This window comes from Typopeltis vanoorti, chromosome 6 (genome assembly GCF_054136105.1).
Source record: "Typopeltis vanoorti isolate ZY-2024b chromosome 6, IOZ_Tvanoo_1.0, whole genome shotgun sequence".
Classification (NCBI taxonomy): domain Eukaryota; kingdom Metazoa; phylum Arthropoda; class Arachnida; order Uropygi; family Thelyphonidae; genus Typopeltis; species Typopeltis vanoorti.
In genome coordinates, this window is record NC_143554.1 from 65,468,615 (window position 1) to 65,492,739 (window position 24,125).

The 24,125-nt window shown below is 36.3% G+C and overlaps 1 protein-coding gene across 1 annotated transcript in view; it reads left to right on the forward strand.

Moving 5' to 3' along the window:
- The window catches only part of LOC150105503 (adenylate cyclase type 1-like), a 280,605-nt gene that overhangs the window by 207,112 nt on the left and 49,368 nt on the right, over window positions 1-24,125 (forward strand). The window contains exons 16-17 of the mRNA XM_090393976.1: window positions 11,923-12,042; window positions 12,179-12,325. Of these exons, the coding sequence (XP_090250102.1) occupies window positions 11,923-12,042; window positions 12,179-12,325 (267 nt within the window). The remainder of the gene's footprint in view (window positions 1-11,922; window positions 12,043-12,178; window positions 12,326-24,125) is intronic.

A 24,125-nucleotide genomic window follows, 5' to 3' on the forward strand; every position in this document is an offset into this window, starting at 1 on the left:
GTTTCTAAATCCAATCCTGTATTCTATTTCTAAATTTTTCCAACACTTTGATCACAACTTCAAATATACAGACATACTTAGTCTTTATTTGAGTTGTAAGTCAGCAGTTAGAATTGAAGGAAGTACAGGAAGATGGTTTAATGTTAAATCTGGTGTGAGACAAGGATGTACATTATCCCCTCTATTATTCATTATCTATATGGATCACATTATGAAGGAAAGTGGTATTAAACATGATATCAAAATTGGAGATGTTAATGTCAGCTCTTTGCTTTATGTGGATGATGTTATACTTCTAAATAAATCTGCTACAAGTCTGCAAGATTCTCTGACTAAATTGAATAGCTGTTGTAATAGATATGGTATGAAGATCAGCAATAAAAAGACAAAGACAATGAAAATAGGCAGAATCATTGAAAATGTCAACTGTGTTGTGAATGGAACAAGTAAAACATTTCAGCTACTTAGGCACGATTTTTAATGAAGATGGTAAATTAAATATAGAAATAGACAACAGAATCAGCAAAGCAGGTATGGTGGGAAGTCAATTGAATAAATTCATATGGAATAAGAGAGAAATTAGTCGGAACACTAAATTAGCTGTATACAAGACAGTGTTCAAACCAGTTTTAACTTATGGATCTGAGAGCTAGGTCAGAAGTAAAACACTTGACCAAAGACTAGAGACCGCAGATATGAGAGTCCTGAAACAATGGCATCAATGGCAATATCATATTAAAAACAAGGATATTAGGAAAGAACTTGGCATTGTCAGCATCCAGGAATGTGTTAGCAGAGCTAATCTCAGGTGGTATGGTCACTTAAAGAGAATGGGCGAGGAAAGATTAGTAAAACAAGCATTCTCTGCCAGGTTGGCAGCAAAACGACTCAGAGAAAGACCAAGATATAGGTGGATCGATGCAGTATAAAGTGCCTTAGACGATAGAAATATAAGATCTGATAATGTTGGAGTCTTGACAAGTAACAGACTGATTTGGAGGAAAATTGTAGATAGGAAGTTAATAATGATGTAATTTTTGTCATGTAATACTATCATAGCCTGTACACCCCTTGAGGGTACATGGCAGGAATTTGATGATGATAATGTCTATAATTGGAAACTTCTGTTCTCGAACCTGCTTGCATAGAGGTATTATTTTGCCTTCTTTCCACACCTTAGTAACCTTACCCACTGCAAGACTCTCGTTAAACAACCGATACAAGGTAATGGCTAACTCTTTTGCACATTCTTTTATAATATGTAGTGATATGTCATCCATTCCCACCGCCCTATTAACATCTAATCCAAGTAACACTTCATACATCTTTTGATTCTTTCACCTTTAATTCCTTAATTCTTGCCACCCTTCTACTTGTTGCACAACTTTATTCACCCCGCAATGATATGCACCGATGAGGTGTTCATTAAATAATTCTACTATATCATTTGCTATGGTTACTCTGCTACCATAGCTATCAACCTGCCATAATTATTTTTCCTCTTGCTCTTCATATAGCAGAAATTCCTTAGATTAGCTTTGACCTGACTGGCCAATCTCCTCTCATATTCTACCTTTTTCTTTTTAAACCATGCTTGTCACGTTCCTGCCCTGCACTTTACATTCTTCATGCATTTGTTCATTGCAAACTGTCTTGTACTTCCACCATAACAACTTCTTTTGTAACACTGCTTGCTTGATTTCACTGTTCATCCATCTCACTCCTATTTTATTTATTCACTCAACTCTTGGTATACAGTTATGCACTGCTTATGTTAGATACTGCCTTATCACTTCCCATGCTGTCAACATCTTTTCTATGCAATTCATCAACCCAGTATATTGATGCTAATTGACTATGGAGCTTCTGATAATCACCAACCTTATAGTTCCATATATAGACCTTCTTGATAACTACTTTTTCCTGCTTGACTACTTTCCAGACCAATGCTTCATGATCACTTTCACTAGCAGGTAGCAGTGTTGATACCTCCACAAACACATCCTGTAAGGATATCACCAAATCTAACACCGATATAACTTAATCAGCAGACTTATGGAAAATGAATCCAGCTGAAGGCTAGAGAATAATTAAAGGTGGGAGGTGGGGGGGTATTTGGTTGTTTTCCAATGATACAAAGCTAGTAAAAGTAATAGTGAATGAGGATGATGTAGAGATCCTGAAGGATAACCAATAGACTAGAAATAAGGACAAAGAGTAACATGACTTTACACATGGCCATTTATAAAGTCATGTGCTTCAGAATGAAGAGGTCACAAGCTGTGTACTATGTTGATGGAACTGAACTGTAGGAAATGATGAGATAGCAGAGATTTGGGGATGATAGCGGATAAGGAATTGAAGTTTAAAGGTGGGCAAAATAGCATATCAGATTAGTTTGTGGCTGAAGAACATTCCATAGCAGTAATAGGGAGGTTATTATTTCCCTTTATATGGTTTTAATACTGCTACTGTCTAATCTTTAGAGGTACCTATGGCATAATAAATTAATAATGGAACACATATAGACCACAGTCATTATCATCAAATTCCTGCCATGTACCTTCAAGGGGTGTACAGGATATGATAGTACTACATGAAAAAATTATATCATTACTAACTTCCTATCTACAATTTTCCTCCAAATCAGTCTGTTACTTGTCAAGACTCCAACATTATCAGATCTTATATTTCTATCATCTAAGGCACTTTGTACCATTTCAATCCACCTATATCTTGGTCTTCCTCTGGGTCGTTTTCCTGCCAACCTGGCAGAGAACACTTGTTTTGCTAATCTTTTCTCTCCCATTCTATTTAAGTGACCACACCACCTGAGATTAGCTCTGCTAACGCATTCCTGGATGCTGACAATGCCAAGTTCTTTCCTAATATCCTCATTTTTAATATGATATTGCCATTGATGCCATCTGTTCACGCCTCTATCTTTCTCAGGACTCTCATATCTGCGGTCTCTAGTCTTTGGTCAAGTGTTTTACTTCTCACCCAGCTCTCATATCCATAAGTTAAAACTGGTTTGAACACTGTCTTGTATACAGCCAATTTAGTGTTCTGACTAATTTCTCTCTTATTCCATATGAATTTATTCAATTGACTTCCTACCATACCAGCTTTGTTGATTCTGTTGTCTATTTCCATATTTAATTTACCATCTTCATTAAAAATCGTGCCTAAGTAGCTGAAATGTTTTACTTGTTCCACAGGTTCTCCATTCACAACACAGTTGACATTTTCAATGATTCTGCCTATACCCTAGCATAATAGTCAGCCAAGTTCTGAAAAAGTATAATATAAATATGTACATGGCAATTTTCTAATTGTCCCCCAAAATAATCAAATTGCCCCCATGTGAGGCATACGCCCCATGTTGAGAAACACTGAGTTAAAGGAATGGTACAGAACAGTCGGTGGATCACCAAATAAAATTGTTGCCCTTACTGGACATTCTAGATCTTTCATCAAAAATTTGACACATTTTCTTGAAAAAAATCAAGGATGTTAAAATCAAAGAGTCTGACTTACTAGTCAGTTTTGATATTGTTTCCCTTTTTACCAATATTCCATTAGCTGACACGGTCAACTTACTATATGATGATTACCCTCCAGATATTGCAAAGATTTTTGAATTCGTTATATATTCAAGTTATTTCAGCTGGAAAAACAAGATCTACAAACAAGTTGAAGGTACTGCCATGGGTAACCCTCTGTCTCCACCTTTGGCAAACTATTTTTTGAAACATCTGGAAGACACCTTGTTCTCATCCATTCATCCCCAATCCTCTCTTTGGTTTCGTTATGTCGATGATGTTTTTGCTATTTGGCCATATGCTGAAGAGGAACTTGCCACATTTCTACAACAGATAAATAGCCTTCGCCCATGCATTCAGTTCACCATGGAAAAAAAAAAGTCTGGTAGTTTACCATTCTTTGACATCCTCCTTACACGCACATCCTCTGGTACTTTGTCTACAAGTGTCTATCGAAAACCTACTTTTACTGGCAGATACAATCATCAAAAGTCTGCTCAAAACACCTCTCAAAAAATTAGCATTATCAAATCTTTAATTAATAGAGCACATAAAGTGTGCTCCTCTCCATCAAGCTTACAACAAGAACTTTTCACTATAAAAAAGTTAATAGAATCTAATGGTTACAACCCTAATCAGATTCAACAGATAATTGACTCCTATGTTCCAACACCTCTGGATTCTTCAACAGACCACAGAGTTCCAATTCCTTACATTTCAGGCATCTCAGAATCTATAGGCAGAATTTTGAAGAAGTATCATCTTATTCCCACATATTTTCCTATCAATAAAATTTCTCACTTGTTGCCATCTACAAAAGACGAACTGTCACATCATTGGCTGGTGTTTACCAGATACCATGTGAATGCAATTTGTCATATTATGGACAAACAGGCCGTTCTGTGGGGAAAAAAAATAACAGAACATCAATATTATATCGATTACATGAAACCTCATAAGTCTAGTCTAGCACAACATAGCATTGACACTAATCATAATATCCAGTGGGATAAAGCTTGTCTTCTCCATAGATGCAGGTTTAAATATGAATGCCTTTTTAAAGAAAGTTGCGAAGCCCTCTAACATTGGCCAAATTTAAATCGAAATGATTGTCTCTCTCTCCCAAACGTTTGGGAGACTCTTATTTCATGCAATCATCAATGAAATAATTATTTAATAATATTTTTGTAATTAATCTTCTGGCATGCAACCATAATTTTATTTGGTGATCCATCGACTGGTCTGTATTTTGTATTCCATTCCTTTAACTGTTTATTCTACACTGCAGATGTACTGTTACTTTCAGTACGAAATATTTGTACTTTTTTAAATTAAAGTTATTACTGTGGTCTATACGTGTTCCATTGTTAATTTATTAATACTACTACTGTGCACAAATATGGTCACCAGGATCTGATGAGGAAGTGGCAGAAAGGATCTAGAAGCAAGGGACCAAGATTACGGCAGGACTATGGGAGTAGGTTGAAAGGCCTGTGAGGTGGGCTACAAAGATGAGCCGATAGGTGAAAAAGAGAGGATATGATAGAAACTTGGGTTATTAAAGGGGTTTTATAGGATTGATATTGAAGACTTTTTTTTTTATGTGGTAAGAAGGAAGAAAACAAGGTACCATCCCCAGAAATTGTGCAAGACTGTGGTTATCCAGGTGATATAACTAGATTTTATGCTTGGAGGACAGTAATTATTGCTTTAGTTTATCCTGTGAGTAATTTCAAGTATGTTTTCTTGTTGGTGAAGGAGGGATGTTGGAACAACCAAAGGCTCTGTTTGAAATTAATAATGACTTTTGAAGTGATATTTAATACTTTTTGTTGGTTGGAAACAGTAGGGAATCAAAATTATATCAAGAAGTTACATAACCACTGATTTCTGTATTATTATTATTCCAGACCTCCACAAAGTAATAAGACTTATCAGGGGAGGTCCATCTTAGACAACATAGTCTGTCATATTAAATATTAAATGGTTAATATCGAAGAATATTAAACTCATTCACTCGCTGCTCTCTCTTTCACCACACTCTTGGACAATGCTTTCCATGCCCCCACCATTCTCCTTGCAAAACCTTCCTTCTTACTCTCTACATCTTTTCACAACTTTCAGGAATGGCTTCTTGAATTTGTTCCTTTCTCTTGTTTTACTATATGAAAAACTTACAAATTGCCAATCCAGAAATTAAGTCTCAACATCTTAAATGTTTCATATCACCTCTTTGTCACCTTTTTGCCAGACTCTGTAGATCACATGCTCTCAGTCCATCACATAAACAACATTGTGCAATCATTTTGTCTACCTTTGCATTTTCTCTACAGTTTATCTCCGCTAATTCCCAGTGACCAGTTCTGAGCACAGTAATCCAGATATAGCCTGATTAAGGCTTTATACAAGTACTGCTATACTGTGATATTTACTGATCGATGTTCTCCTAGGTGCTACAGTAATCCTCTATGTGTTATTTTTTGCAACCATTGTAATATATCATCTGAACTTCAAATTTTTGTCTACCATAAACCCCAAGGTCCCTTGCTTCTTCCAGTATTCCAAGAGAGTATGCAATCTCTCATTTGAGGATTCCAAATTTCAAAACTTTGCATTTAGCATTGTTAAATTGACATCTCCATTCATTTTCTAATCTTTCCAGCTTATTGAAATCATCCCAAAGAGCCGTAGCATCAACAGTATTAGTAATACCTCTCCCAAGCAAATTGCAAACAATTTAATTTTTTCCTATAATCCAGTGACATTATCACTGCCATAAAGATCACAGTAGCGGTCCTAGTACTGAACTCTGTCGAACCCCACTTGTTACCTTTTTACTTCTTGATACTGCTCCCTCTCCACATAATTCTCTAATATCTATCAAAGTAAATTTTCAGTCCAGTGTACTAGCCTAATATCTAAACTCGTATATTGCATATAGCATCCTATCAAATGCCTTTGTAAAATCTAGAAAGATGACAGCATTTGTCTTCCTTCATGCATTGCTTTTGTTACACTGTTATAATTATAAAAGGCCACAGGATTACTGAAATGAGAGCACTCCTTAACAAATCCATGCTGGCCTTTATAAGCATTTGCCAGTTTTTCCAAAATATTAATAACCTCAAGAGAAATACAAACGAGTTTGTTCAGTGGAACTGTCTTAGGTGGGAGATGAATTTTATTGCCCAATGTGAGACTACTGCCCTGCTTATTCGAGGCCTGAAGTGGTTTGAAAAAAATAGTTCCATGCTTGATCTCTAGAGCATGGCTTCTGGACTCTGTAAAAATAAATTAAAAAAAAAAATATATATATATATATATATAAACAAATATATAGAATTAATAAAATTGAAAAAAAAAAATCCTTAGCTCACTTAGGAACAAATGTACTATAGGTTTACTACTGATCTTTTGTGGTGAGAACCACATAAAAAAATTTATACTTTAATATTTCCACCACCTTATGATTCTTCTATCACTATCATAACCTCCTTCCATTCCTTATTAAAATACCACTCCAATCCTACAAAATGATAAGGTGACAAGAGAGAAGCTGTTCAATATGCTACAGTTGTATGGTGTCAATGGGGCATTATATCAAGCAATACTTAGTCTTTATTTGAGTTGTAAGTCAGCAGTTAGAATTGAAGGAAGTACAGGAAGATGGTTTAATGTTAAATCTGGTGCGAGACAAGGATGTACATTATCCCCCTGTTATTCATTATTTATATGGATCACATTATGAAGGAAAGTGGTATTAAACATGATATCAAAATTGGCGGTGTTAACGTCAGCTCTTTGCCTTATGCGGACGATGCTATGCTTCTAAATAAATCCGCTACAAGTCTGCAAGATTAGCTGACCAAATTGAATAACTGTTGTAATAGATATGATATGAAGGTCAGCAATAAAAAGACAAAGACAATGAAAATAGGCAGAATCGTTGAAAATGTCAACTGCGTTGTGAACGGAGAACCTGTGGAACAGGTAAAACATTTCAGCTACTTAGGCACGATTTTTAGTGAAGATGGTAAATTAAATATGGAAATAGACAACAGAATCAACAAAGCTACTATGGTAGGAAGTCAACTGAATAAATTCATATGGAATAAGAGAGAAATTGGTCGGAACACTAAATTAGCTGTATACAAGACAGTGTTCAAACCAATTTTAACTTATGGATCTGAGAGCTGGGTCAGAAGTAAAACACTTGACCAAATACTAGAGACTGCAGATATGAGAAAGATTATAGCAATATCATATTAAAAACGAGGATATTAGGAAAGAACTTGGCATTGTCAGCATCCAGGAATGCGTTAGCAGAGCTAATCTCAGGTGGTGTGGTCACTTAAAGAGAATGGGCAAAGAAAGATTAGGAAAACAAGTGTTCTCTGCCAGGAAAATGACCCAGAGGAAGACCAAGATATGGGTGGATTGATACTGTGCAAAGTGCCTTAGATGATAGAAATATAAGATCTGATAATGTTGGAGTCTTGACAAGTAACAGACTGATTTGGAGGAAAATTGTAGATAGGAAGTTAGTAATGATGTAAATTTTTCATGCAGTACTATCATATCCTGCACACCTCTTGAAGGTACATGACAGGAATTTGATGATGATCCTACAGAATTTGCTAGGAGATAAAAATCCCATTATGTTTCCATATTTTCAATAGATGCAGATATATTCTGCCTCTCCGATCAGTTTTTGCCTCATACCTTATCAATATCCTGACGTGATGCCACTCTAGAGCACCAAATCAGGCCTTAACACATTCATGCTGGGACAGTTTTGTGCTGTACTGTGCACCATAAGGCACAACACACTGCTCAGCATTAATGTGTTAATGCTAAAAATCAGTTCAAACATCTTATTCTTTTGTTACATTAGACAATAGCAGTACTTTCTCTAGATAGAGCTGCATCCCAAATCTTGTGCATATAAAATGGAGACCCCCAAGTTGTTCCCCACTTTAAAATTCTGTTGCTATACAGAGGGGGGGGGGAATCCATTAGAATGTGGATGATGGACAGATATCAAAGAGTGGTTTATGTTGAAGCTGATTTAAGGAGAAGGTAGGTGACCAATACTTGGTCCTCTGTTGTTTAATTTGTGCATAATTGATATAGGAAATGATTAGTTGTTTGATGATGAAGCTAAATAAACTGAGAAGAATGATGGTAAATGAAGGTAATGCAGGAAAACTTAAATAGACTAGTAGTATGATAAATGGTTGCCAGTTTAATGTGCCCAACTGTGTAGGGTGATGCACTTTGGGAAGAAGAGATCACGTGTTGTGTAATATATTGATGGAACTGAACTGCAAGAAACTGATGAGGCCAGGGACTTGAAGTTTAGCAGGCATATTGCAAAAGTAAGCAAAAACAACACATCACATTATGTGGTTGTTGAAGAACACACTAACAAGCAGGGATAAAGAGTGAGGTTATTGTTCCTCTATATAAGGCTCTAATATATCTGGATTACTGTAAAGATCTGGTCACCCAGATTCTGTGGGAATGAAGAATTGGTGGAGAGGATCCACTGGCAACTCACAAAGATTGAGGCAGGTCTATGGAATGCTCCCTACGAGAATAGATTGATGGTCCCGTGGACTTCAAAAACTAACTGATAGGTGAAAAACACAAGACTTGATACAAGCATATAAGCTATTAAGAGGGTTTTATAGGATTGACACTGAAGACTCTTTTCAGTGCATAGCAGGAAGGAAGAGAACAAGGGGATCACCCATGGAAATTCTATAAGAGTGTGGTTAGCAAGGGTGTTATGACTAGATTTTTTTTGCTTGAAGGGTGATGAATGGTTTCAGTGGGTTGCCATCTCTCCATAAACTCATTCATCAGTGAATGAGTTTAAGGAGAGGTACAATAGGTACTGTGTGAATAATGGATCTCCCTCAATGAGTCTTCTGACTCCATGGAGATGATAATAATAATAAATGTTTCTTCTATAAAACTGATATTACATTTGCTGTGCCATTTTAGATGTAGTGTTAAGTTACAAAACAATTTCATTCACTACATTTTTATGTTTTTATTCTTCATTCACATTTAACATAATCTACCATATATTAAGCAAGACTTGTTTAAATATTATTTGTTAGTCCCTTGCTTAAGATTTATTATTCATGTATTATCCTTGAATTTTATCAGCTATTATTTAATTATAATGTATATTATACTATTGAAAGGACTCTGTAATAAATAACATTTATCTTATTACTTTATTCCTTCAATAATATTATGAGGAATTCTATGTATGTAACTTTTATGTGCCTTATATAAACTGTAACATATATTTATTATTATTATTTGTAAATGAAATGAAAGAGAAATTAAGTAACTATAATAATTTTATTATTATTTTTCATTACTCAGTGTAAAGGTATAGGTATAACCTTACGTAACGCTAATGCTTACGTTCTGTTTTGATCGTTGCCATGGAGATAGAAATAAAATAGAACGCACGAGCTTCGATAATTGGGAGAAGAGAAATTAATGAGTTGGACGGAGTGAACAAGTTTTAGGCGGGAAGAAGGAAGGCATAGAGGCGAGAGGTAAAAGTAAACAACAGGACTGAAGGGCAGGAAATTCAAGGGAGCATTCAGAAGTGTACGGAGACGAGGAGAAAATTTATAGACAGCTGAGAGTAAAGTCAGCGGTGGCAGTAATAGGAATTTAGTGCCGTAATGAGATAACTAAAAGACCGGAAGATTAAGAATTACACTAAGTTTTAGAATTACTACGTATTCCTATATCGCTTTAAAGAAGGATTGTACGAAGCTCAATTTGTTATACAATAGTAAACATGGAATAATTATTCTGTCTTATAGTAAGCCCGTCAAGACTTGTGTAGCACAATAAATAATAATTCAGTTATCTCCTTGAAGAATTCTTTTGAATAGTGATCCATCGGAGTAATAAGTGAATATAGTTTGAAATGTGCTCACATTGAATCTGATGTGCTAAGGATTAATCCCGGTAAAAACAGTCATATTTTATTTATTTCAGTGTGAAGGTTTAAGTGATAGTTCCGTCTCGAATATCCTAACATTTACTGTGGTGTTTCACTGAATTTAGCCAAAGTTAAGAGTTGAAAGTAATTCCCCTTGAAGCAATAACTGCCGCGATTAATAATATTATAAGTGCTTGCTAAGTGTTAAATATAGAGTGTAACTGAGTGATACCAGCAAATTTATTTAGCAAGAAATTCTGTAATATTGATCAGCGTGAACAATCTTTTTGTGATTGAGTGAACTGTGAATTTTGTATCTGAAGATTTAAAGTCTAATTTAATATGAATGTTCTGACCTGAAGAACTAAGTTAATTGTATTATCTTATTTTCGGAGTTAAATTTATGTATTTGTCATATAACCTTGTATTAAATATTGTGTATGCCTGATTGTTTTTCATTGCACCATTCATAAAAAGTTCGAACCTTGCGGGAGCCCTGAGTGAAAAATATTAAATTCGGCCTGTATGGATAAGGAGATTGCTAAGTTAATTGAAGATTGATTCTACTAATTTACATAGACTAATCTAAATATACGGTGGCGCAGTATAAATATAAATTTCCCTACATTTTGATTAGTAATCAACCAGCAATTAATTGATTTTATTAAGAACAACATTACAACAAGATGGCGAACCATAGAGCCAAGAAGGACGTCCCAACAGTAGGATATAACTGTTATTATTATATAACTCTTATGTTTATTTATGAAAGCGTGTTCATAAAATCAACAACGACTGTATATAGGCATTGTTAAATACCTGCTATGGATCAGAAAACAGTATTTCTGTTTTCTGATTCATAGCAGGATCAGAAAATAAATAGTGCAAGATATAACAAAAACAAACTTTATATTTTATTCCTTTTTTGTATATAATTAAAAAATAAACATTTAACAGATTGTGAGCAGATCAAAAGGAAACACGTTCCCCCCCCCCCTCTTGTATTTTCTGTTCCATGCAAGATAGCTGGCAGATTAGTAAAAACAATTGGTATTTTTACCACATCTGATTTTACTGATGTGCCTGCTATTTTCCATCCAAATTTTGTTTTTAAAAAAAATGAAGATTTTGTAAGGTTTTGTTTAAAATTTTCTTTCTGTCTGTGTGTAATGAAAAATGTTGGGTGTCAGTATGGATGTAGACAATGCATTCTATTTACTTATGAGTTCAATAAGTGCTGGACAATGACAGAGAAACTATGGAATATTGGAAATTACATACCACCAGATAAAGAGAATAATTTACTATAAATTAAAAATACAGTGCACATTTTCTCACTTTATTAATTGTGAATTGGAGTGTTAATTTTACTTGGTAAATGAAGATTTACTCCCCTAGGCTAATGAAGAGAAAAATGAACTGAATGATTTGCAAAACAGTAACCGTCGAGTGCTGTTTAATCTTCTTCCAGCCCATGTGGCAGCTCACTTCCTAGACCATCAATTCCTAAACAACATGGTAAGTACAAAGATGTTCTACTAGTTATTTCTGGTGAGTACTACTTAAACAGCTTTAGGCAAAATTGCTTGCAGGATGTACACATAAAATGACAATACTTATGTTTGCTTAATAAGTGCTCCATGTCTCCTTGTAGGAACTCTACCATCAATCATACTCTCGAGTTGGGGTGATGTTTGCTTCTGTACCTAATCTTCATGAGTTTTTCATAGAAATGGATGGCGGAAACTGTGGAGTGGAATGCTTGAGAGTGTTGAATGAAATTATTTCTGATTTTGATGAGGTAAGTTTTCCCTGTAAAATAAACTTTTCTGGATCTCAGTGAAAATTTTAAGAATTTTGTGATCGTTCTTAAAGAAGATAAGTAATAGTGAAACCAATGAAATTGTTCATATTTATCTGTATGGGTACTGGTACACCCACACTTATTATTATGTGATACCTCCAGGGAGTCCAAAGACTCATAGAGGGAGGGAGAGCACCTACTCTACAACTCAGTTCACCAACTACAGCGAACTGCAACTATCATCATCATCATCTACACCAGTGCCATCTACTGCCCACCACTACTAGTATTTTCACAGACAATCAAAGTTCAACATCAGTGGGAAAATTATCATTTGCTGGTGGTGAAGATATCTTAGACTACTGGAGAGCCATTTAAAAACATTAAAAGCACATGAGATGTGTCAACTTAAGTCAGCTGTAGCCTATAACAACTTGTTTTACTCAGTCACACAAGTTTATACTCCAGAATATTTATTATTGTTATTGTACCCTCCATGGAGTTGGCAGACTCATTGTAGGAGGGTCATTTAACTGAGAATATATTTATTATGCTGAATCTTAAAATCCTTAACATTCCTTAATTTCCTAACAACACATTCCATTCACTGACAATTCTCCATGTAAAAAATCTCCTCCTCACACTCTTCTTCACAGCATTCTTATGTAACTTCTAGGGATGGCCTGTGTGGTTTTTCTCTTCTCACCTTTTACTCTTTTTATAATCCTCTCTGGATTAATCCAATAAAATATTCTCACTAACTTAAGTGTCTATCATATCATCTCTTTTCCCTCCTATCCACCAAACTTTGTAACCCACATTTCTTCAACCTCTCTCCATAGCCAGTATTCCAGAGTCCTGATATTATCTTAGTCATTCATCCCTAGATCCTCCAATGTTTTCACATCATAATGAAATCCAGGTGACCAGATCTGATGTGCAATAGTCCAAGTGTGGTCTGACCAGTACTTTATACAGTGGCACAACCACTTCCTTATCCCTACATGTTACAATATCACAATACTTTTTTCTATTTCCTCTAATTTTATTTTGTTGATCTATTCAAGCTGGATATTGCAATTGCACATAAATATGCACTCATAAAAATAAAAATGTTTAACTTACTTTAAAGCATACTACAATGGTCACAGCAATAATGGACTAACAATTTGATGTATCAAGAATCATGCTCTAAAGCTTAAGCTCTTTTTACGCTATTTAAGTCCAGATTATCTACAGTAATTTTGTTTCCATGTTGCACGTTATTGATCTTTCATATTTATTTGATAGAGGATTATTCAAAAAGAATATGGCTTGCAAAATTTTAAACTTCAAGCTCAGTTAATCTTAAGTAACTGAATTCAGAGCTATAGTTATATTAATTTTATTTTCAAAGTGTATCAAAATAACATTTTTCATTTTCTCTTCTCCCTCTGCTAATATTTTTATAGTGTTAGACAGATTTCATCTAAATGGAATGTAGGCATTTCTTTTATTGGTTTGGGTTCTCCTGAAAACATCACCAAAAATCAGACTATAATGAGAAGGGAATTGTTAGAGAGAAGCTCGACAGATAATTATAATTATTAATATTATTTATATGAGCACTCCTTAGAGTTAAAAGACTCATCACTGGAGACCCACTCTGCTCATTAGCACAATACCTATCATACATCTCCTTACACCTGCTCACTGTTGGGTGCTCACAACCACCTCTGGCAACCCATTTCACTCATTCACCACTCTCCAAGAAAAGAACCTATTCTGCACACTCTTAGACAGCTTCCAAGTGTGACCCCTTGTTTTCCCCATACTCCCTATGTATTGAAAAAAAAAATCTTCTCTGTCAATCTTATAGCATCCCTTTAGTCATATCCCCTTTCCTCTGTCAGCTAAACACTGCAACCCAAACATCCTTAATCTATCCTCATAAATTAAGGGTGTGTGGGTTGATTCAGAGAAGAGTGACCAAGATGGTGACAGGTCTGTGGAATGTTCTCCACCCCCACCCCCCCCAAGAAATGCAGGTGACCAAAGCTGTGCGCAGTAATCAAGATGTGGCTGAGTCATAGTCATATAAAGAAGAATAATAATCTTCCTATCTTTACTTGTCAATGTGCTCTTCAGCATCCAAGTAATCCTCTGAACTATTTTGTCAACTCTTGCAATATGTCCACTGAATTTCAAATCTCTATCCACCACTCCAGATCCCTAGTTTCATCAATTCCTGTAAACTGGTACCTCAATAAGATATAAAGTGTGTAATAATCTTTTCATACCGAAGTGCATTACCTTACATTTTATAACATTGAATTGACAAGCATTGTCCTTTGCCCAAACTGGCAATTTATATAAATCATCTTGTAAGATATCTACATCACCTTTATCAACTATTGCCCTCCCTAGTTGTGCATCATTAGCAAACAACTGAATGTCTCCCCCCCCCTTCAAACCTTCTGCTATATCATTAATATATAAATTCAAGAGTAGTGGCCCTAGTACAGGGCCCTGGGGAACTGCCCTAGTCACCCTCATTTGCCTTGATTCCACTCCACCATACACCACCCTCTGTCTGTCTATTAGCAACCCTCCCCCCATCCATGCCACCACCCTCATATCCATTCCCATTTGCTCCAACTTACGTAATAGTTTTCCATGTGGTATTCTCAGATGCCTTTGTTAAGTCCATCAGTACCATGGTATAGCCATTTCCTTTATCCAATTCTGCTGTCACCTTATTATAAAATGTGAATATATTACTGAAGCAGGACCTACCTTTTACAAAGCCATACTGCCCCTCCTCCCCTATAAAGTATCATATTCCTGTCTACCCCATTCCTGAATTTCACTTTTAACTAACTATTCCAATGCTTTAATCACCACTCCAGAGATACTACTTGATCTGTAATTTGCTACTTCTGTCTTGGAGCCACCTTCATGTAATTGGAACTATCTAATCCTCTTTCCACTCCCTTAGAACCTTGCCAGAGCTGAGACTTAGATTAAACAACTTTGTCAGAGGCACTGCTAGTTCACTTGCACATTTGCATAGCATATGAGCAAATATACCATCCAGGCTCACTGCTGTATTCACATTGATATTTTTCAGTATACTGAGTAACTCCAGTTCATCTACTTCATTGTTCATATCAATCTCTGTCACCTCAGTGACTGCAAAGTCACTACCTGGATGATATACTCTTGCAAAGTGATCATTTGTAATTGAACTTATTTCTTCTGCTTCTGTCACTTTCCTACCATCAGCACTGTGTAAAGTTATCTTTCCATAATCATTCTTTCTCTTAATTGCTATGTAGGGAAAAAAAACTCTTTTGGATTTACTTTGGCCTGCTTAACTAATTTTCTCTCAAAATCTAATTTAATCTTCCTTATCATACTAGTTACCCTTCTGGTTCGTGCTTTATACTGCTCATGGACATGCTTATCACTTTGTTGTTTATAATCCTTCTAAAATGCTTTTTTTTTCTTTTCCAGCTTCTGCTTTATATTGTTAGTCATCAATTTAATCTCAACTTGTTTTATCCTCCTGACCCTGGGTATGCACTCTGATACTACCTTGCTCAAATAGTCCTTGACCACTTCTCATGCACTAATGACATTCATTCCATGTAGTTTCTTATGCCATGACACTGCTCCAGGTTGCCATAATTGTCAGCTTTGTAGTTCCACATAAACTGTTTCTTGACTGAAATTTCCACATGTTGAAAGTTTATTTTTCACTTGGTTAGAGTATAATAAAATTAGTTTAATCCTTTATCCAAGTGTGAGCAAACAAAGTTTGCACCTGAAAGTATCTTCAGGACTGGGTTAAGGTGGTACAACACCAGGGCAACTTGTTGCGAAGGTGGAGCAAGCTACTAACACTCCTATCTCAGTATCTCCTATAATGCACACATCTCCTTTTGCATTATAGGAGATACTGAGATAGGAGTGTTGGTAGCTTGCTCCACCTTCGCAACAAGTTGCCCTGGTGTTGTACCACCTTAACCCAGTCCTGAAGATACTTTCAGGCGCAAACTTTGTTTGCTCACACTTGGATAAAGGATTAAACTAATTTTATTATACTCTAACCAAGTGAAAAATAAACTTTCAACATCTTTCTCTAAATCCAGAGTAATTTATTAAAAAAAGGGTGGCACACCATTTGGCAACTCCTATAGGTAGAGATGACCTGCTAATGCTTCTGCCTGGTATCTCTACTTGGGCCTGGCTCCCACTGAAGAGACCTCAATAAAGGTCGAAACTAGTCTGGGTAGTGGCCCTTCCCTTAATGCATAACATTAGACATATCCGCAAGGAGATGTGTTTTGCATTATAGGAGATACTGAGATAGGAGTGTTGGTAGCTTGCTCCACCTTCGCAAGAAGTTGCCCTGGTGTTGTACCACCTTAACCCAGTCCTGAAGATACTTTCAGGCGCAAACTTTGTTTGCTCACACTTGGATAAAGGATTAAACTAATTTTATTATGAAATTTCCACATGTTGAGCAACCTTCCAGAACAAGACTGAGTCAGACCCATCCCCCCCCCCATAATTATAAACTATCATATTCCTATCCACCCCATTTCACTTTTAACCAACGTTTCCAATACTTTAATCACTACTCCAGAGATACTAATTTGTCTGTAATTTGTTATTTCTGTTTTTGAGCCACCTTTATGTAATTGAAACTATCTAACTAACTCTACCTCCAATTGGAGGTAGAGTTACTACTGCAGTTATAGATAGATCTTCTGATGCTATTACCAGGTCCATTATATGCCGTTTCAGGTAATTTATCCCTTAGTAACTGTATAAATTCCATTTCCATTTTGCCATGTGCCCTTTTCTCCTTTCATTCTATATCACCATAGTTGAAGTCTTCCATGATTATTTGAGTGGAATAAGCTGCCAGAGTCTGTTGTGGGTGCTATGACAGTGAGCGAGTTCAAGGCAAGGTATGATAGATACTGTGAGAATGTCGAATAGTTGTGCGGACATGATGTTTAGGGCCTCCCTCGATGAGTCTAAGGACTCCCTGGAGTGGCCCGAAATAATAATAATAATAATGATTATTGCTCGACTTGCACACATTGTGCTAATCTTCTGATGCATGTTGTCCACATTTTCTTCTAGACCCCCAGATCTAGCGTAGCAACCAACAATATATTTTATCCTGTTGGTCTTTATCTCACACCAGACAGCCTCAAATGAACCATTTCCATTAAATCTACAATCTTTCTTAACTTTTGTTTTTATTTTTGTTGGTTGAAGTTCTTCAGTTACCATTAATAATACCCCTTCTTCTGCCCTATTTCTTCTGTCTTCTCTGAAAATACAATATTCATTACATTCTATCCCTGTAAGTACATTATTCTCTGACAACCAGGTCTTGCTGATGCCAATAATCAAGCTGATGAATGTCAAAAACTCCTCTCTTTTCTTTCTGATACTTCGGGCATTTGTGTACATACATTTCAACATCTCTTTGAGCCCACAGTTACCCTTACATCAGTGGCACACTCAGGATTTAATCTTGGGGGGGGGGGGGTTGAGTAGACGATTTACTAATACACACTACGCATTGCATACGACCTATGACTGAGCTCTGCAGTGATTGCCAATACATGATAAGTAGTAATAGAAGACACAACATAAATAAAAAAATGAATTTTAATTAGGAAAAGATTTTAGGAAAATTTTCTAGTGTTTATTTCCTTTTTCTTTTGGGAGGGGCCAGGGCCCCTTGGGCCCCTCCTGGGTGCGCCACTGCCTTCCATAATGTCATTACCTGCCCATTCAGATTCGAAACCTGGGAAACTGCACTCAGCTCTTCATAGTCATTCCTATGCTCATACTTATCTAATTCAGGATGGCTAGACACATGCTTGATTGTTCCTCCCCAATATCTGTAGTTTACCTGATTTAGCATTTCCAAACTTTCAATAAATACCCACTCAACAGCTTCACTTTTAACCAATGTTTACAATACTTGAATCACCACTCCAGAGATACTAATTGGTCTGTAATTTGTTACTTCTGTTTTTGAGCCACCTTTATGTAATTGGAACTATCTAGCTTCCCCCTAAAAACTTTAGATTTCCTGATTTTGTACATCCACTTTCACTTCACACTTTTTCCAGACTCTGAACATGAAGTCCAGATGCAAACCATCCTTCTTGTATAAGTCCTGTTTGCCCATCAAACTCACCTCCACACATCCACAAACTCCACATTGCTCCTGCATAACCTACAGATGGAGTGATTTACTATTATGGTCCTCCTTCTCAGTTCTTCTCTGTCATACTGTGGCAACAGACTCACTACCTTAACTTTCTTGCACCTTTCTTTTGCTACTTCTAGTAATTCTTTCAAGTCTTCCCTCATGCCATCCTTTTCTCCTTTCAAATTATTTGTTCCAGCCAAAATTATCAACTCTTTCACTTTACCCTTTTGTGCTCTAATAGCGTCAATAACATCATTAATTTTTGTATCCAGAAAACATGATTTTGTCAATCTCTTGCCATTCACATCTCTTATGATAGAATTGCCATACAAGACTTGCTCCTTGATTTTTCGAAGCAGTCATTTTTCTTTTCTTCCACTGCTTTCTTTCTTTCTGATATAAGCTGACCTACTTGCCAGACGTTTCTGCATTCATTGCAGCTCCTGCTTTGGTCTTTGTATCACTCTGTGTAACCAAGCTGCCTCCCTCCCTCATTACAGTCATTTCTTCATTTTTTACATCCGTCATGCTACTATTCTTTCGATCAACACTTTTGCTCTCTCTCTCTCTCTCATTCATGTGACTTTTAATCCCTGTTTCAATCCTATCTGCCATTACACAGACATTCTCTGCACTGCTTCCATCTCACAACCTAATCTGCACTTTTGACCCTCACTTTCATAGCATTTTCGACACTTTCTTACCACCATCAGTTTCAAATCCAAGTCCATTTGCCTTTGGTAATGCATGCATCTCGCAAACATTACATTGCACAAAGTCCCTTTGGTTGAATTCTTTGCATCAGTGCCATATGCTACACTATACAACTTACTCTGCAGAAAGACTATATTAACTATATTTAAAATAAATTTTTTAACTTAAAGCAGTGAGTGTGAAGCTAAGAAGACCTAGTGGATCAGCTGCTAGTGATGATGAAATGCATCACCAAATAAACCTAATGGTACTAAATGATTAATCATGGTGACTTTAATTATCTATGAATTGATTGGGAAGCAGTGGAATCTCATGAAAAGTATAAAGCTGAATTTATTGAGCTGTTGTGAGACATTTTCTTTAAGCAGAATTTGACAGAAGGAACTTGAGGTCAAAGAGTATTAGATCTAATTATGGTGTCAGAGGGAGTTTCTGTAAAACACACCTGTTTTGTTTCCAGTGGGTGACAATGATCATGCTGTACTGTCTTGGGAAATGGATAAGTGTATGAATATTCCATTTCGAAAAAGTTACATGTTGAACTCAGAGCAGGAAATTATGACCAACTGAGGAGAATACTAGGTTCGATCCTATGGTATCAGCCGCTAGATGGGAAGGATATTAACAGTGCTTATATATCAGTGATGTGATATTGAAATGTGCAGTTTTATTAAGCAAAAGAATTCTTATGAAAACGATGATATATAAGGAATACCATGTGTACAAAGATGATGCCAATTATTCAAATTATAAGATGCAGGCTATGGTATGGAAAACTGAGTGTAAATATGAAAAAGTGGCTCTGCAAGCTAAAGACAATCAAAAATAATTCTATCGTTATGTTGCAAGTAAAAGAATAAATGAATGTGAAAGAATAACTCTCGTCATTGTGGATGGTATCCAAGTGTCAGATGCAGAAGAGACTGTTCAACTAATGAGTGCCCATTTTACTAAAAACTGTCAATCTGGCATATGCAACTTAAAGCTCAATGCCACCTGTATACTGGAGGAAGAAACTGAAGTGTACGAGGATGAGAAGGCACTTGGACTGTTACATAAACTGAATATGAATTTGGTATTAGGGATTGATGGGATTTCAACATAGATGCTAAAAAAGTGTTCAGCTGAGTTGGCTGTACAATTAGAGTCCCAGCATAGGGAAAATTCCACAAGAGTGGACCAAAGACTGATTTGGCTATTTGTTGGCCTATCAATATTTCTGGAGTGTTGGTGAAGATTTTGAAAAAGTTAGTAAGAGAATACATACAAAAATAGGTTGACAGAGAATCTGTAATTTGTGAGGAACTTCCTTAAGTAAAGCCATGGTTTACTAAGGGGAAGATCATGTTTGCTCATGTTTTATAATAATGTTATCGTTGAGTTAGACAAGGGAAATGAATACCTCATTATAGTTTTGGACTTTGCTAAATCTTTTGACAGGATTTTGACATTCTTATGTCATTTTGTCTCTTTACAAGGCCTTGATATGACCTCAGATGGACACTGTTGTGTAGTCTGGTGTCCTGGTTTCCAAGGAGATTCAAATACACTGGAGAGAGTGCAAAGGAAAGAGTGTTAAAGATTGATATCAGTGAAATGTAGAATGTAAATTATGATGAGTGATTGAGGGTTTGTGGCCTCAGATGCTAACAACAGGTGAAAGATGGATAATTTGATTAGAATTGGTATCATACAAGATACCAGTAGATGGAATTTTTCATTTTATGGAGGATGGGAAGAGGATGAGAGGACATACGGAAGTTGAGAATGGATGTGGTCAAGAAAGGGATGAGAGCTAGATTTTTCTCTCATGGAGCATGTGCAACTGGAATTGAGGGTAGGAGGGAGCTGTTTACTCCAGAGGGCCTGCATTTGAGTGAGCAGCAGTGTGAAGCTGGGTAAATTGTTGAAGAGAGAAATTGTGTAGTCAGTCAGAGAAATGAAAACTAGATGGTAGAATTGTGAGTGTATGGTACCAGAATTAGTGTGAGATAAAGGATGAAGAGAGACAACATAGAAATGCGGGGATGACCTCAATGAGAGCAACAGGCAAAGGACTTGTGTGATGGGGAAAGAAATTGTCAGAATGTTGCTGTGCTTATATGTCAATTCAAGGAGTATTAGAAATAAAGGTGCAGAGATTTTTTCCTTGATACAGTTAGTCCACATATCATTGATGTTGGTGAGATGTGGTTAATGGAGGATGACGTACTCATGGGAATATAATGAGATGGTTATAGCATTTTTCAAAAAAGATGGAAAGAAAAAAGGGAGTTAGAGGTGGGATATTACTGACTATTTCAGAAGAGATTTTTATCTTCTCGAATGTGGAACTTGAAGAAAGTAATGATAATGGATTTGAGACCATTTAATTTTAGATATTTAGTGGATATTGCTACAAGCCTAGGAATGCAAAGTGAAATGATTCTGAAATGTTCAGACAGATGAGACTGATAAGTGACAGGAGGGTGATAATAATGGGTGATTTTAACTATGGAAGCAGGTAATAACATATACAGGTAAGGAGATTGAATTCCTTGAGCTGCTTAGGGGCAACTACCTTATGCAGAATGTAGTTGAAGCATCACAGGATTCGAGTGTTAGATTTATTAATATCGTCACATACAGTGATAATAGAATATGTCACTATGATGCCGCCAATTGGGAAGAGTGATCATGTGATTTTGATGTGGGGAGTCCCTAGGCAGGTACAAGCTGCACAGAACAAGAAAAAGATGTGTGGAATTACAGAGTAGGAGAAATAATAAATTAAGAAAACAGTTTGGTGATGTGCATGGCTTGATCAATGGAAGAGGAAAGAAATCAGCAGTGCCTGGGATTTGGTCCAGAATCAGTTACTGATGGCAATTTCAGATTGTATTCAACGGTTTATTCCTAAGGTTAAGAAGATAAAGTAGGGATGAAATGTATGACTCATGGAATTATACAGGAGCTTTTGAGAAAGAGAATGTTATGGAGAAGATATATAAAAATAGTGGGGAAAAGAGAAATTGGTGTCTGAAAGGAGATTGGCTGAAGCAGTAAAGCAAAACTCGAGAGAATTCTATAGTTAGGTTGCTAGTAGAAAAAAGGGTAAATATGGAAAACTGATTTCAGTTGGTGGAGATGGAGTATGAGTCACATCTGCTGAAGATGTAGTGGAAATGTCCAGTGAGTATTATGTGAGTATATTTCATGTAGGGGGGGGGGGTTAAGAGTATTATTGAACAGCAATAGGAAGGAAGACAGAAGACTGACAGTTCAAGAATAGGAAGTGTTTAGAACACTTAAGTAAACTTTATGTTAATAAAGCTATGGGACTGGATGGGATATTATTATTATTATTACAGGACACCTCCAAGGAGTCCAAAGTCTCATTGAGGGAGGGCACCTACTCTACAACTCTCCGTCTCCACAATTCAATCCACCAACTACAACAAACCGCACAACTGACTCTCCATCCCCCATATCATTAGGTATATTATGAGAATGTGTGAAAGAGCTGCCAGTACCTTGATCTGGTTGTTCAACAGAGATCTGGCAACAGGAACAGCCCAGAAGAGTAGAAAGAAGGAAAAATAGTGTCACTGCATAAGGAAGATCCAAGTCAGTAGAGTAAAACTATAGGCCAGTGCAGTACTACTGACTTGGATTCTTCTTTATGCAGTGAGACTATTTTTCCTCTCTCGGAGGACCGTGTAACCTCTAGAGAGCATGTCCACTGGGTGGTGGATAGGCAAACCCACCAAATATGGTGGGTGGTCCGAATATGTTGAATAAGGACTTGTGGACCAACAGGGTCATAGGGGCTATCATCTTGATAGCAAAGGAAGCAGCTTTCCCATGGTCCCCTAGCTGGGCCCACTCTCTGCTTCTTCTTTGAGGTAGAACCCCCCCCCCTGCTCTTTAATCTTTCCTATATGGCATTTCTCAGCCAACTCTTGTTAACTCATGACCCTAATGCTATTAGAGTATTCAAGGGCTATGGGTCATTCTATTTCTATGTCTTCTCTTTAAAATTTCCATCTTCCACTTTAAGGCAAGCTTGAAGGCCTCAAGATGGCAGCCCCATCATCAAGTTAAACTGGCTAAACTGAAGATGACCAGTAACCTTCTCAGTCGAAATTTTAACTCACTAAAAAGACTCATGAAGATAGTAAATGGACAGACTCTTATGGTAACGAACCAGCTCGGAATAAGAATTTGAGAAGAAAACTATCAAAAACAAAAGAAATGCAGAAATACACCTATTGGAATATAGCCACCTGGAATGTGAGAAGCATCCATCACAAAATCATAGAACTGGACCCTGCATTAGAAGAGAGAAATGTAAAAATAGCAATAATTATAGAATCTAAAAAAAAAAAGCAAAAAGAACAGACAAAACTGAAAACTACATCTATATATACAATGGTATAAAAACAGAAGAAAGAGCTAAATCTGGTTTAATGATCTTTTTACATAAATCTCTTGCAAACAACGTAATCCATTACAATTTTTGGAGCGATAGAATAATAGAAATGAGAATTAAAATATACAGAGGCTATATGACAGTAATTGAAACTTACACACCTGAAGAAGGAAAAGAGGAGGACTCAGAAAACTTTTACAGATAACTGCAGAACATAACCTATCATAGAGATCACATCTTGGTAATAGGCAATATACCATATAAACCAAACATGAGACCTATAGGAGAACTTACCTGTAATAGGAATGTAAATAGATTAAGAGATTTTACTATAAGCAATAATCTTAAAATAATGAAGACCTTCTTCAAACATAAAGACATCAAAATGTCAGAAATGATAATAGATACAAGAGTATACAGAGGATCTGAAATAGAATCAGATCATT